General features: G+C 44.3%; 1 protein-coding gene across 1 annotated transcript in view; it reads right to left on the bottom strand.

Annotated features, from left to right (window-relative positions):
- Window positions 1-11176: 11176 nt before the first annotated feature.
- The window catches only part of LOC146809778 (extracellular calcium-sensing receptor-like), a 91364-nt gene continuing 87486 nt past the window's right edge, over window positions 11177-15054 (bottom strand). The window contains exon 4 of the mRNA XM_085614891.1: window positions 11177-12099. Coding sequence (XP_085471017.1) covers window positions 11177-12099 — 923 coding nt within the window. The remainder of the gene's footprint in view (window positions 12100-15054) is intronic.

Below are 15054 nucleotides of genomic sequence, written 5' to 3'. Positions count from 1 at the left end.
TTTTATAAATGCTTTGGGATGAATTTATCAGGAAGCCTAGACATATAACATCTAAAGCAGCAAAACATACTTTGGCTTTCCATATCGATCATCATAGCCTATAGATGTGACAACGTCTACGTCCTGTCATCAGGTCGGGGGCATACAAGAAGGAAGAGAAGCCTTCGAGCAGTCTACCACAGCCCTGTGAGGAGCCTTAGACCCTGAGACTAAAGCTGTACCCAAAATCATTCTTAGTTGTCCTTAGAATCCTTATAAATGGCTCTTAGAAAGTCCTAAAGCGGACCAATGGGGGCAATCTATAAGAAACCGGTGTGCTTGAGCCACTACCCCAGCTGGATGGGAACTTCTTTGCAAAAGTATTGCTGAAACCGGGGAGGCTGGAGCTTGGTTGTCAGTAGCGGTATGCTAATCAACATGCAGTCCAATGTTCTAAAGTACCATCCCCAGGCGAGACCTTTGGAGGGTCAGTGAGCCGTACCTTTTTGAAGGTGAGGAGTGACCTAGGATTACAATCATGGTAAGATCACACCCATCCACCTCCCCTGTTGACCCACAACTCATGGATGTTGATAAATTTACCGAAAATATGAGTGTTAAGATACTCCTGAAATCACTTTTTTTCATCACGTAGCTTGCACTTGAAAACAGTTGTCTGTTGTAAGACAGCGCTCTTGTGTGCCATGTGAGTAACCACGGGGTCGCTACAATTAAAATGCAAGATGGCTGCGTTTGTGCCTTATAGCCTTACATGTATTTATAGAATTTTGCAATCCGAATCGATAAAAGGTGAGGAGTCCCCAAAGATGCATGCATAACTAGCACAAAATATATCTTTGCCCCCTCAAACATAAAAAATAGAATAACTTAATAATTTAACAAAAGGCATTCTTTTTCTGTTTACCAGTACTTTGACATCAAAGATCATTCAAGAATCTCTATCAATGGTAAACCAATATGAGATGTGTTCAATATAGGACTGCAACCTTTCTAAGTGTCTTTTCTTGGGAAAATGTACCTTTAGTTATCCGGGCAGTTACCCTGGTTTCTTCGAAGCCAGCTAGTAAAGAACCTGCGACTGACTAAGCTATACAGTAGATTTTAGTAGATTTTAGAATCACATCATAATATTACAACTATTGCAGAATACAGGTGGCAAATTAATCCTGGAAGCAAAACAAACACCTCTGTTTCCAAGGCATAATAAGCATTAGAGCCTATTGACCTTTAAAAACCTTTCATCGACCGCAATGCAAAAGAAGTAGTCCTGTAACCTATGACATTTCAAAGCTCAGTTGACAAATGCAAATACATATTAGCTCAAACATGACTCCATTGTAAGGGAACTGAAGTATTCTGCCCTCTATGCACTTATTTTTTAGTTACATGTACACATAATGCTGCACAATGAAATGACCAGGAAAAATGTCTTATAAATCATCAAATAAAATCCACTGTATAAATTTACTCACTTCTAAGACCTCTGAAATCCAGTAAGAGTTGGTGCAAAGCCTGAATCAAACGATTACCTGGCTTTAGTATAATGGTATCCCTTTCTTCTTCTAATTAGGCAAAAGATAAGGTTGATGGTATGAGCCGGGTTTTTCTGGTTCATGGCCAAAATTTGAGAGCATTGTTGTGTTTTAATTGTCTGGTGTGTTGACATTGGCTTGATTGTGTTGCTCTCATTGACACCACTAGGCCCTGCAGTGGTGAAATGCTTCAGAATAAAAACAAGCATTAGAAATGCAATAGGTCTCGCATTTTTTTGAGTTAGAGCTATTGGCATAGCTGAATAGCTACCGAACAGAAATTGCCACTTTGCAGGTGCCGAACAGAGCATTGCTCCCTGAAACGGCCTGAAAGCCTAAAACGATGTTGATAGCCTACAACGGCCATATGAAAATGGTCCCAAGGTGCTTGTTTCCAGTCCAGGGAAGACCTGGCTTGGCAGTTCGGGCTGGGCTGTTCCCATGAGGCACAGGGTCAAAACTGATTTGCATATAGCTGGGTCTGAACTGAGGTGGCGAAGTGAGCTTAAGAACGAAGATAGATTCAACCCAGATCTGTGACTGGGGGTGAGTGTCTGAAAAGTTTCAGCGCTCTGTCCATCATTGCCTTGTGATTGCCTTAACAGTAACTCTTGTCATTTCCCTATGAAAAGGGCATAAAAAAGTGCAGAGAAAGTGCAGAGAAACTGCAGCCAAAAAACATGCCAAAAAAGCATAACGGGCAATACAAAGGACAAAATTGGATAGAAAATAAAATACACGTTATTGGCAGAGCTTCTATCTTAGTGTTTTACGTTTATTGACAAAGCACTTGCAGAATCATGGGCACGGCAACCATTTTGCATAATGCTCTAAGTCTCTTCAATGTCACTGCAGGCTGACCACTGTTCTGGCCACTATTTCAGCTCTAGGACTTTCCCCTGCAGTACACGAGTCTTGTGCTGATCTCATTTACAATATTTTCAATTTCAGCAGGTCAGCTTATTTTGCTCCTGGTAAAAAGTTTACAAGTTGTTTTAAAAATAGATGTGAAATGAATGCAACACGAAATCTAAAGGCAACTAACTGAAAATTCAAGAGCAAGGGTTTATAGCTTAAAACGGGTGGGGCCAATAATAAATAGTTAGTGTTGGGAATATCCTTAATTCTCAGCTATTACTTATGTGACGTGTAATGCAATTTGGTAAATTTACATAAAGAGAAAAAGGACCACCACATACTCTTGATCGAGGGTTTCTGTGTCTCCTAAGAGTATTCCCAACAAAATAAAAAAAGTGGCGGAAGCCATTTTAGGATGTACTGAATTGACATTCTCTGGCCACCGGAGAGCAAAGTCTTTCCTTCCTAGCATCTGAGATTGTCTATGTATCACCAAGTTTTCGAATGGAGGTCTTGTGAATTCCCACTTGACACGTCATGGCCCTGTTGCACCAGGCTGGCACGGGACTAAAATCGAACTTTTAGCCTAGCACAAAGTCAACTTCAGAGGACCCAAAAAGAATTCATGCTTAGCATATCTGTGCAACTAGGTTTCAATGAAGTGGCCACACCACCCCAACCCATTACTCTCTTCTGTGGGTTTGTAGAGGACTGGAAACAAATGATGGTCTGCAGTGCGGGTTTGAGGGATTCAGGGTACAGTATGATACAGGATGGGGAAAAAAATAGACCAACGGGCATATTAAAGCACAATCAATCCAGGGTTGGAGGAAATCCAGCAAAATACCCAGATTTGTGTGACATACCTCAACGTTTGTCACTAATATACAGTCAATGTTCAACAACCTTACACTCTTTGCCAAAGACCCAGAAATTGCTTCGCCTTGGCCTTTTGTGCCAACTCACTTCCTATCTCTGCATCCAACCAAGTGCCGTGGACCTAGCGGCATATGGTGGGTGGGGGTGGGGTTGAGGGCACATGGGGGGCAAAATGTGCAGCCTATGATGGTTGATGGTGTTTCTCTAAGTGGAATTAGCAACAGTGTATGATATAAAGTGAATGGTGAAGTGCTTTGCCGCAGTAAATGCTAACCTACCAGCCTGACATAGATACAGTACAGCATATCAGTCTCAACGCTGAACAATGAACACAATCCTTTACTCCGAGGCACATCGTTTTCTAGGGCTGGTATCCTCAGCACAATCACCACATCCTCTGCGTGGCTGGAAGCCCATAGCCATGTGACCTACCAAACGGCACCAGAGCCGGCCTCCCCTGAAATAAGTGGAAATGGTTATGGGGAAGGTGTGAGGGCACTTTATTGCCCTCTCCATACCAATAAGCATTCTGTAAGCTTTCTTTTTAAGTCTTTAATTTGAACGAAAACTGATCAAAAGAAAAATTGTAGAACCAGGCAAGAAGACCACTGCACGCGATCATTCAGAAACAATGACTGAGGAAAAAAGACTGTAGCGCAATAGAAAGGCGAGGTCGGAGTGTAGTTAGGCAGTGCATGTGCACGAAGCTTCTGTTTTTTTTTTAACCAACATGATTTTTGGTGTCCATTACGGATCCCCACTCCAGCTGCCTTGTGTGAGACCACAACTCCCGTTCCTTTGACTCCTGCCAAAGCATGCACCCGAAGGTCATCAAAGAGCGGGAGGCAAAACTCTTTATGGCCCGACCCGGAGATTAGAATTATAGTTGATGGCGTTCAAGACCTTGCTCCAGGTCGCCATCCTCGCAGTATTCAGCTGGGAAGAAAAAGAGGTGCAAGAAACATAAAAATGTATGAAAGGGAGGTCATTGACGCCCACAGACTCCCAAAGGATCTTCGTCTTCAGAACCAGAGTTGGTTGTTATGTAGCTAGCTAATGCTTCTCAGAACTGTCCGTTCTAGGGCCTCCACTCCATCCTTTCCTGATTTTCTGACTCCAAGCTCTGATCTGGCTGCATTTCTGAATGGCATGTATTCATTGTTCTTGAGAGCAGAATGCCTTCTGGCCCCAAGAAGCCAAAGGACATTCAGATGTTTATTCCTATGTCTCGGATGCCACTCAGCACTGTCCTCCCAGTTCTATTGCAACTCAAAACCCATTTGATCCACTGCCTACAGTTTGGACGGCTCCACCAGCACCACTTCCAGTGCCAACTCAGGTCCTTGAAGTCGTGCCACAAAAAAGATCCCTTAGGGTGGATTAAAGGCTAATAGAAGAGGAAGAGTATAGCAACAGGATACATGACCTATTTAGAACCAATTCACATGCTCTTAATCTGTGAGGGTGAGGATAGTGATCAAAGGTAGGAACTGAAAGACCTGCCGTCAGCTAGTGGCCTCAGCACTTTTTCGGAATTAGACATGAAATTTCTCACTGGACAACCCAAACCGGAAGTGGTAATTTCATACGGTGGTGAAAAAAGGCTGTTTAGGTGCTAGAATTACAACTGCCAATGGTTGGGGTCAAATTCTCACTGAGTTCCTCCTGCTGACAGCATCTATTGCGCGACCCCTGCTGCCCTTCAATTATGCCCTTTTGAACCCAGTCCTTGCAGCCTGAGGGAAAAAAAATTCCACTCCTGAAGCTCACCGGTGTTGTCCTGCTCTAGGTGGCCTCCCCTTTTCTATCAACCCACCCTTCACCTGAGAGCCTAGCCATCTTGTTTATCGGGGCAATCAACAGGAACCTTCCCAAACTGCCCTGTCAGATCAAAACGCTTGGAGGCCTTGGAAAAGAAGACGCTCTTGTTAGAAAGTATGGCTTTGAAGTCCATCAATGGCAACTGTCGTCTTGTCCGCTACACCCACACCTTATAGTATATGGAGCAGATGGTGGTGCCTCATACGCTCAACAACATAATGGGCAAGTTCCAAGAGGTGAACCAGGATGGGAAGAATATCTCACGCCATATTCAAGACAGGACACTGCTGACTTGGTGGCCCCTGCTAAGGGCACTTCAGTCACCATCCAGAGGCATGCCTGGCTCCATTTTCCCCTGATGTCCATGCAAATGTGATAGTCTTTCTGTTTAACGAAACGCACTTGTTCGGCTGACTCTGCGTGGGAGTGGTTAGGCCTAGCAAGACTACAGTCTTCTCCTTGGGACTTCATCTGTCATTCCCTTTGCGAGATGATCACCAGTTTCTGCATTTTGTTTGTTTCTTAAGGAGATTCTCCTTAAATAAATAAAACGAATTACATTGCGTGCGCTGCATTGCCACATGCAATGCAGAGCGCGCAACAAAATTTTTTTATTTATTTATTTAGTTACTTAACGCTGTTCAGCCGTATGCCGTAGTTTACTACCCCCACCCTGCCCCTCCCCCACCTCACCCCACCGCCCCACAGCACTCCCTCCACGAGCCGCTACTATTACTTCCTGGTGCCCAAGAAGGATGGTGGTCGGGGTCTGATCCTGGGCCTCAGAAATCTGGACTTCAGGATGCTGACCCTTGCTCAAGTGTTGCTGCCATTTGAAATTGGAGACTGGATGTTGTCACTTGACCTGCAGAATGCATCCTTCAACATTCTGCAGTTGTACCGGAAGTATTTAAATTTTGTAGTGGTTCCTACGCACTTCCAATTTGTGATGCTCCCTTTTGGCTAAACATCAGCACCTTGAGTCTTAACGAAGGTAGTGGGATGGTTGCAGTACACCTCAGAAGGTCATGCATCCCAATTTACCAATACCTGGACAACTAGTTGTTCAAAGCTGAGTCGCAATAGATGGTATCACGCCATCTTCAGTCAGCAGTGTCCCTGCTGTTCAACTTGGACTTTTTGATAAACAAGCTCAAGTTTCACCTGTGACCTTCCCAATGAATCCATTTCATAGAGTCGGTACTGAACACCACTGTGCTCCGTGACTTTTCTACCTCTCAGAGGAGTGCCACCAATAAGGAGAGGTTCTATCCTTCCAACAAGGCGTGTGAGTTCTAGTTCTGAAGGTCCTGAAGCTTCTAGGTCTGCTTGCTTCCTGTATTCTCCTAGTCACGCATGAATGATAGCACATGACCGCCGGCAGTGTCTACAGCATAGGAGGAGACCTGTTGGACTCCATTGTGATCTCACCCACTGCTGTAGCGGAAGTGGTTTGGTGGAGGAACAAGGCAAATCTAAGAAGCAGAATGACCTTCACTTCCCCTCCAACTGCAGCTGCTGTAGTGACGGATGCCTCCACCTTAGGCTCTGGAGCTCACTTGGACGATCTGGAGATCAGGGGTGTCTGGTCTCAGGAGGAAGAACAGGTTCTTCACATAAACCTGCTGGCTATCCAGCCATTCCTCTCCTCCATCCAAGGCCATTCCTTCCATATCGTAATGACATGACGACAGCAATGTGGTACGTCAACAAAGAAGGGGGGAGTAGGTTCTCACCTCCTTTGTCTAGAGGCTTTGAAACTGTGGTCTTGGGCACAGTGCCAAGCCAGTTAACTGTCATCACCTAGCGGGGTCCTTTGAATGTGCGGGGGTACTTATGCTGATCCTGAGTGCCATCTTCTAGTGGAAACAACTTTGCCCATGGAGGCATTCCTCAGGTGGACTTGTTCGCTTCCTCAGAGAATGCTCAGTGCCAGCAGTTCTGTGCCCTCCAGTATCATTTGAAGGGAGTCTTGGGGGACATGTTTCAGTTGAGGTGAAACTTTCAGCTGCATTATGATCTATTGCCCCATACCCATGATTCCATGGGTTCTGAGGAAGATTTGCCAGACCAGGGCCAAGTCATTCTCCTAGCCCTGGATTGGCCAAGGAGGGTGTGGTATGCAGAACCTCTACCCTTTCCACTTGTCCCATGCTCAAGCTGCCATTCAGGCCTACCTTCTTTCTCAGTCAGGGGGCTGTTTCTACACCCCAATCTCTGCAGCCTCCACCTACATGCCTGGAGATTGAGCAGGGACATTTAAGTTTTTTTCAGCTTCCACTATAGGTGGTTGAAGTCATTCTACCTGCGCGTTGACCCTCCACCAAAATAGCTCACTTAGGCAGATGGAGCATCTTTGATGGTGCACGGACAACAATGTAGAACCCTTGCAGGCCAAATTGCCACAGGTCCTTCAATGTGTGCTTTCCTTTGCCCAGAGCGGTTTTGTGATTGGCACTGTCAAGGGGTATTTGGGTGATTTATCAGCATTCCTCTGTCTGCCAGACAAGCCGACCCTTTTAAATTCCCCATTGTAATATATGTCTTGAAAGAATTTACGAACATGCATCTTGCAACCCACTTTGTTGTACCCCAATGGGATCTTAATGTAGTTTTAACTTTTCTAATGGGGACTGTGTTTGAGCCCATGTCCCTTAAGGGTACTAACCCCAAAAGCAGTATTTTTAATGGCTAACAATTCTGCAAGATGGGTCGGCAAATTGCAAGCCCCTTGGTTCCTGTCCACCCTTTACTTCCTTTTTCCCTGACAAGCTGGTGTTGCGAACTATGGATGTTTTCCTGCCAAACGTTGTTGACATCCTTCCACTTCGGGCAGTCCATAACCCTTTTAACTTTTAACCCGCATCCGCATCCCAGCAAGGAGGAGGAGCAGTTGTATAGGTTGGATCCTAGGTGGGTGGTCAGTTACTACCTGGACCACACTAAGAACATACAACTAGATGGCTAACTTCATTAGATGCTGTGGTGTCAAGGAGTCCCAAATATGCCACTTCAGCGCTAGCCAGAGGCTTCCCCTTAGCAAATGGGAAATGTCACTTTTGACGAAGGCTTACCAACGAAAAGCCTTTCTAAAGAAAGCGACACCAGGACTAGTGCACTACCACTCCAGGCATTACAACGACAGTGGTTATGCCAATTGGCATCACCGCGCCAGGCGTTACAGCGACGATGTTGCAATGCCAGGCAGTACCACTCCAGACATTACGACGACGTCGTTGTAACGACAGTGGTTATGCCGATTGACGTTACAGCAAATTGTATTTAAAGCACCTGCGGCAATTAAAAAGCATCAATAAAAATATGAAGAAAACTCCGGTGATTCATTTTTTTCTTGGAGAGAGTCCAGAGCTTTGTATACTCGTGGAAGTTTCGAATTATCATAGTGTAGAGGGTTAATATGCCTGCTGCAATGAAGTGCATATACTGTAATAGGTCAATATGTTATCACTTTTGTCAGAGAGATCATTTTGCTGTTTGTAGTTAATAAACTAAAATCTTTATACAGAGCAGTGAGCTATTACCGGTCTCAAAGAGCTGCATGCTAACTGCAAGGAATATTTTAGAGATGTGTATATTTTTTGAATAGTCCTTACTTAATCTAATTTTGCAAAAAGGGTTCATTTGGGTTTAAATCCATTTGTTTTAATAAAGAAAACCGATTACAATGGTATTGCATTTTAAAATTCTGAATTTGTGCTTTTCAGGACCAAGGACCCTTCAACTATACTACCTACCAGTACGGATGACATGTGACTCATACACATTTTAGGCCTCTGTCTTATTTGACGTTTCTAATATACTGTTTTACACACGTATGATGGTCTCCATGCAATATATGTGTCATGTAAAGTGTTCTGGCACCTTAAACTGGTATGAGTGGTGCTATAAAACTAAGGGGCATATTATCAAGAAACGGCGTTAAAAATAATTGCCGCTTTAGCGGCTGAAAACTGCCGCTAAAGCGGCGATAATGGGCTTGATAATATGCCCTTGAGAATTCCCATAGAAGCCCATGTTTTGGTGTCAACATGGGCTTCTATTGGAATTCTCAAGGGCATATTATCAAGCCCATTATCGCCGCTTTAGCGGCAGTTTTCTGCGCTAAAGCGGAGATAATTTTAACGCCGTGCTTGATAATATGCCCCTAAATGAATCTAAGAGACAGTGGTTTTGAGACTAGGGGCCTTTGTCAAATGTGGGTAGTTAGGGAATCAAAGGCGAGGTGGTCATTGGGGGGGGGGGGTGCCTATAAACATTGTCACTCAGTGTGCCACCAGTACTGAAGCAGGCCCTGTTAATGCATATAGCTTTAACTAACTTTTCGGAGATCACCAATTAGTGTAGATATTCTTGTGGAGGGGGAGATTCTAGACCTTTAGTGATTGTGAAACTTATTTAGCCCAAAGTAAAAGTGCCCTTACAGTCCCTCTGGAGTGCTACCAATTTGTTTGTGAAAATACTCTTGAAAAATGCCCCGTTTTTTCCAGGTTTTCAAATATTCTCATAGCAGAACTGTCCCTGCCTCAACCGTTTACAATTAGTTCATGTTCACTCACTCCACTTGCTTACTTGTCAAAGAAGGGGGGTTTATGACTCACCACTTTGAAAGTTCACCAGCCACCACTGCACGCAGACCCTAGCATACTCAGGAAATTCTACGAAAGTTATCTTGTTTTCCCAGCAGCCCAGCCTGTCTCGTAGACCCCATCCCTCATGGACCCACCCTTCCGGTCTCACTGCACATCAGTGGCGGCTCCTCCGCTAAGGCGATTAATGTTAGAGACACTTTGTGAGATGGTTAAGTGTTTGGGGGGTTTATTGATTCTTTGCTAGTAATATGAATACCTGTTTCTGACTCAGATTTTTGAAGAAAAAAAATGTAGGTGATAATTATTTTATAAGTATTAAAGAGGGACACTTACGTTTGGGGTGGGATGTCTGAGGTAAAGGAAGTTTTGACTAGGGAGGAGCATGAATACTCAGGTAGTAGTTTTAATACCTGAGTATTAATCTTTACATATTTATTTTTAAAGGTGGCAGTAGAGCTAATGGAAGCAGTGAGAAGTCAGCCTACCTGAGGTAGCTGTGCTGTTCAAGTTGAGGATAAATCCATTGAATCTGGCCTGCACTGTCAGTTAAGGTGTGAAGCAGAAGGGATTATGTCTTCATAAGGTTTAGCATCATGTTATCTAAATGACAGCAGTTTTTAGTTAGGTAATAAATAACATGCCTAGAAAGTTTGCAAAGTCTAGGCTTACAAATAAGTAACTTTTCAACATATTACATGCTGTTGTGATTCAGCCCTCCCAGATTCCCTGCACATTTCTGGGGTCATTCCCTTTGTGTTGTCTTCTTGTCTTCATGTGGGGTTTAGAACACCTGCGATTATTCTCTTCATAGGCCTGTTCATGGATTTGATAATCGCGCAGTGCAGCCACAAGCTACATTTTAGCAACTTGTATAAATCATTAGTCGACTCCTGATCTTGAGATGAAGTGACTTGCTTTGGAATAAGCACTACCTGGAACCAGATGTGTGGGCCCAATGGACTGATGCATCCACTATATGGATCTTTATTTACCCCCTGTTCACATGTATGAACCCAGGTAGTTCCTCTCAGCCATTATCCTTCCCACATCTATAAAATGAGTCTCACTGATTTGAGTAAAGTTCTATTATTTGGCAATAGTTCAAAGAACCCACTTTGGGGGTAAACGTGTGCTCTGCAGATACTCCTGCCTTGTTTCTGTTACTTCACCCAGATAAAGACACCCAATAATTGTATATTAAGTGCAATAGTCTCTAAATACTGTTTACACCTCCAAAAGACCTAATGATCCTTCAATTTAATACACCCTATTGGTCGTCATAAACATCCTGCTGTGCATAAGTTAATAAGGGATGTGTTATGTGCAGTTATACAGCTTCAAACAACACCTCAGTTGGGTAAACCAGAGCTGTGAGCTTGTAGCCTTTATTTTCATCTGATCTGTTTTACAATCGATGCAATTTTCTATGAGAAATTATATCAGCCTGAAGGGCCACTTTATCCATCTGTCATTAACTTATTTCAGCTTTTTGGTGTTAAATTTTCCTCGTCCCAAAAGAAAATCTTTAGTATTCATATCTGGCCTCAGGAGAATGATGTAACACTTGGGGATAAAGATACAGGACATTAGGCCACAGCTGGAAGACAAAATGGCAAAAATCTCCACGGCCACCATGTATTTCCCTCGCGTGCTGAGGTAGGTCGGGATGAAGGACAGCCAAACACTGATAAAGACCAACATGCTGAAGGTGATAAACCTGGCCTCGTTGAAGCAGTCGGGAAGTTTCCTGGATATGAAAGCAACGACAAAGCTTACCATTGCTAGTAGACCCATGTATCCCAGCATGCACCAGAAAGCAACAGGGGAGCCTTTGTTGCATTCCACAATGATAGTCCCTATCTTGTAGGACGTGATCCTTTCGACAGAAGGAGGCGATAAAATAAGCCACAGTGCACAAAGAATTGCCTGGAATGACATTGCCATGATGACGATGGATTTGGCGAGTTGAGGTCCAACCCATCGCTTTATTTTGCTGTCTGAATTGGTGGCTTTGAAGGCTATGACTACTATGACTGTCTTGGCCAAAATACAAGATAAGCAAAGAGCAAAGGTGATTCCAAAAGCTACTTGTCTGACAATGCAGGAGGCAGTCACAGGGCGCCCAATAAAGACCAGCGAACAGAGGGCACAGAGGCAGAGGGAGACCAGCAGCACATAACTGAGCTCTCGGTTGTTAGCTTTGACAAGAGGAGTATTTTGACGCTGAATAAAGATGATCAGAATGGCAGCTGGAAGGACAGCTACACCCAGGGATGCTGCTGCCAACACTTTGCCTAAAGGCTCTTCATAGGACAGGAACTCCATGGGTTTCTTAACACATTCGTCCTTCTGTTGATTGGGCCAGTCATCGTCAAAGCACTTCATGCATTCTGTCGAATCTGTAATCAATGAAAAATGGATGTAATAATAAGGCATATCTGGATTAGAATATTTATTTTACTTGTTTCCCAAAAACAAGAGGACACTGTTATTATTAATTACATATTTGTATTGTTTTAGAGGGCGTACCGTTTCAACAGATGGGATGGTTAGTATAGCAAAATGTAAGCACTTATGTGTGAATAGTAGTCTTGGTTGTGAAAAAAGGTAACACCAAAAACGGTAACCTGGAGCTGGTTATTAGGCTAAATGGGCAAATGAAGTGTGGAAGCTCCAGGCCCCTGCCTGGCCCTATTCTGTTTAAGAACTGCATGCATGTAAAAGCGGTCTTCCCATCAGTGTGCCAATGATAATCCACTGATCTTGTGAGTGGACTGCTATCTTCCCTGCACAGCTCGGCCTGGAAGCTGCTCCCTGCGTATCTGCTGGGGCTGACCCTATGGTCAGTGGTTTGAGGCACCCACCTGCGCCTCATCCCTGGTGGTCCCATGGGAAGCTTCTCTGCTCTGCTGCTCCTCTGCCATCTGTCTGCCTTCTGCCTTTCTTTTTCCTTCCTTCCTTTCTCTGGCTTTCTTTTTTCTCACTGTTTTTACTTTCTCCTCTCTCCTTTTTGCGCCTTTTCCCTGCCACTGCTAGTCCCCCGTAGCCCCGCCCCCCGCAATGATTCCCACTTTCCGTTTTCATGCTTCACAGCTGCCAAGCCTCCCCCTCACACTACTTATGGCGGCCGCTGTGTGGCCACGCCGCTGGCACGCAAAAGGCATGCCCTCCGCGCCCGTCAGATGGACATCCAAGGCCAGTTTTACTGGCGGAACTGCAGCTGCACCTTCGCCTTCCACTGAACACCAGTCCCTCCCACCGCATGACCGACAAACACCGAACCTGACTACCTCATCTGCTTCTTGCTCACCTGTAGTGAAAGAGGCGCTCTTGTAGTTTGGCACCCTATGATGACCTTCAACTACCACTATTTTAACTGACTTTAGTGTGTTATTTTACCCTAGCCTTAATGTAGGACAGTCCTGGATATGCCTGCTTCTCTTCATTCTTGTAATCTTGCTGTCTTTCAGTGGGAGCTGTCACAGAGTAGAAATAGTCTTACCAAGAATAGAAGGTGTGGGATGTGCATTTGAAAGCAGGAGAGGGAGAGAGAGGTGTGGAAGGTACTCTTTGGCTTCGAAGTGCAGTGTTGTGGGCAGTGATGCACACTTGACATGGCCTCATGTCAATTTGTTTACTGACTTTGACTATTGGCTTTGACATGGCCTCATGTCATCTTGTTTTCTGACTTTGAGTATTGGCTTTGGCATGGCCTCATGTCTGACTTTGCCTTACTCCTGCATGCACAGCAGTGCTTGCAAGTTGTTTGGGTTATGAGAATTATGAGCCCTTACTACTGGCTTTGACATGGCCTCATGTCATCTTGTTTTCTGACTTTGCCTTGCTTTTGAGTGCACAGAATTATAAGTGCTTACTATTTGCTTTGACATGGCCTCATGTCTGGCTTTGCCTTGCTGCCCGCACGTAGCTGCAAAGTGGGGAGGGCAGGTATTTGCTCTTCACTTGTTTTTTGCTCCTCACTGACCAGAGTGAACTGGATATTATTGTGGAATGGCCAACTCTGCCTCGAAGTCAAAATACGGGAGCTTGGCCAGCCTCCGTCTTGGCCTTGACGCAGACTGGTACAGCCAGCTCGGTTCTTTCTCATGAGAAGGGGGCGAGGTTTTCTAGAAGCTTCGCCTCACGTTGAGTAATGGTATTAAAGCTGGGAGCCTTCGGGGGCCAGTTGGAAGTTCACCATAGAATAGATGTATTGCTGTGGAGGTGAGAGAACTTGAGTCCTGACTGAACTCCTTCCTGGGCTATTGAAGGGCTTCCCTAGCTTGAGTTGGCAAGGATGATGCAAATTCAGTCAGTGAGGTGTTCCTAACCATTATACATATATATATATATATTCTAATCTTTGCTATTTGTATATATACTACATGGTATTCTAATTGTTTATTGTAGTTAATTGGCATTTGGGAATCTGTATTTACTGATATATTTGGCCTACCTTTTAAAATATTGCATGAATAAACTTGTGTTAAATGCACCTGAATTTGTTTTCTTGCCTCGCCTAAAGGGAGTGATGCCTCCTTTCCTCGTCTTTAGGGGGGCTGCTTAAAGTGTATTATTTAAATGTGCAGTGATATGTTTGCCTCCAAAGTGGGAGTGCAGGGTTTGGGTGTGTCCTTTTAGTGAAAAGCACATTCATTACATCACCACACGCTCCCTCCACAAGCACGCCGTGGAGATCTTAGACTTGCTCAACTCCATCGGCCAGACACACCTTCCTCACGGTAACCTGGATGAACTCCACCTCAGCCACAGACATCGCCACCACCATCCTGGACAGCTACAAGAGCATCCACAAGGACTGCGTCAACAAACCAAGGATAAAAACATGCCCAACAGGCTTGTCTGCTATTCCTGCACTACGTACTTTATAGGATCTGTACATTCCTGTGGTCAGTAAAAACGTTGAAGAGTTCCATTAAAAACATCAGAAGATGTCATTATTCAAAGCAAGCAAGTTTTAGGTCAAAAGGTTTTGTTCCAGGGCTGAATACTTGATCTCACAGGAATTCCGGGCAAACCCAACAAGTGAGTCAATTTGTCTCCCTCCACTCGTAATCTTTGGTTTGACCACCTCAACCCTTCCTGAGTGGAATTGATGTCTTGCTTGTCCTAGAAGTTTCCTACACCTAGGGCCCCCTTATGAATTTTCTAGAGGAGAGGATGTTACTTATCACACCTGATCCGACACAAGGCTGGTTCAGGTGTAATATTTATCACCTGCTACAAGTTGGCCTATGAAACACAGCATAAGATTCACTTTTTGTAGCATACAACAATAAAATCTGCATAGTTATTAACTGGCAGTGTCCTCTGTTAAATTCAGGAAGGATTGA

Source organism: Triturus cristatus, chromosome 7 (genome assembly GCF_964204655.1).
Source record: "Triturus cristatus chromosome 7, aTriCri1.1, whole genome shotgun sequence".
NCBI classification, from domain to species: Eukaryota; Metazoa; Chordata; class Amphibia; order Caudata; family Salamandridae; genus Triturus; species Triturus cristatus.
Note: the sequence above shows the minus strand (reverse complement) of the source record. Positions and strands in the feature narration are given on the sequence as shown.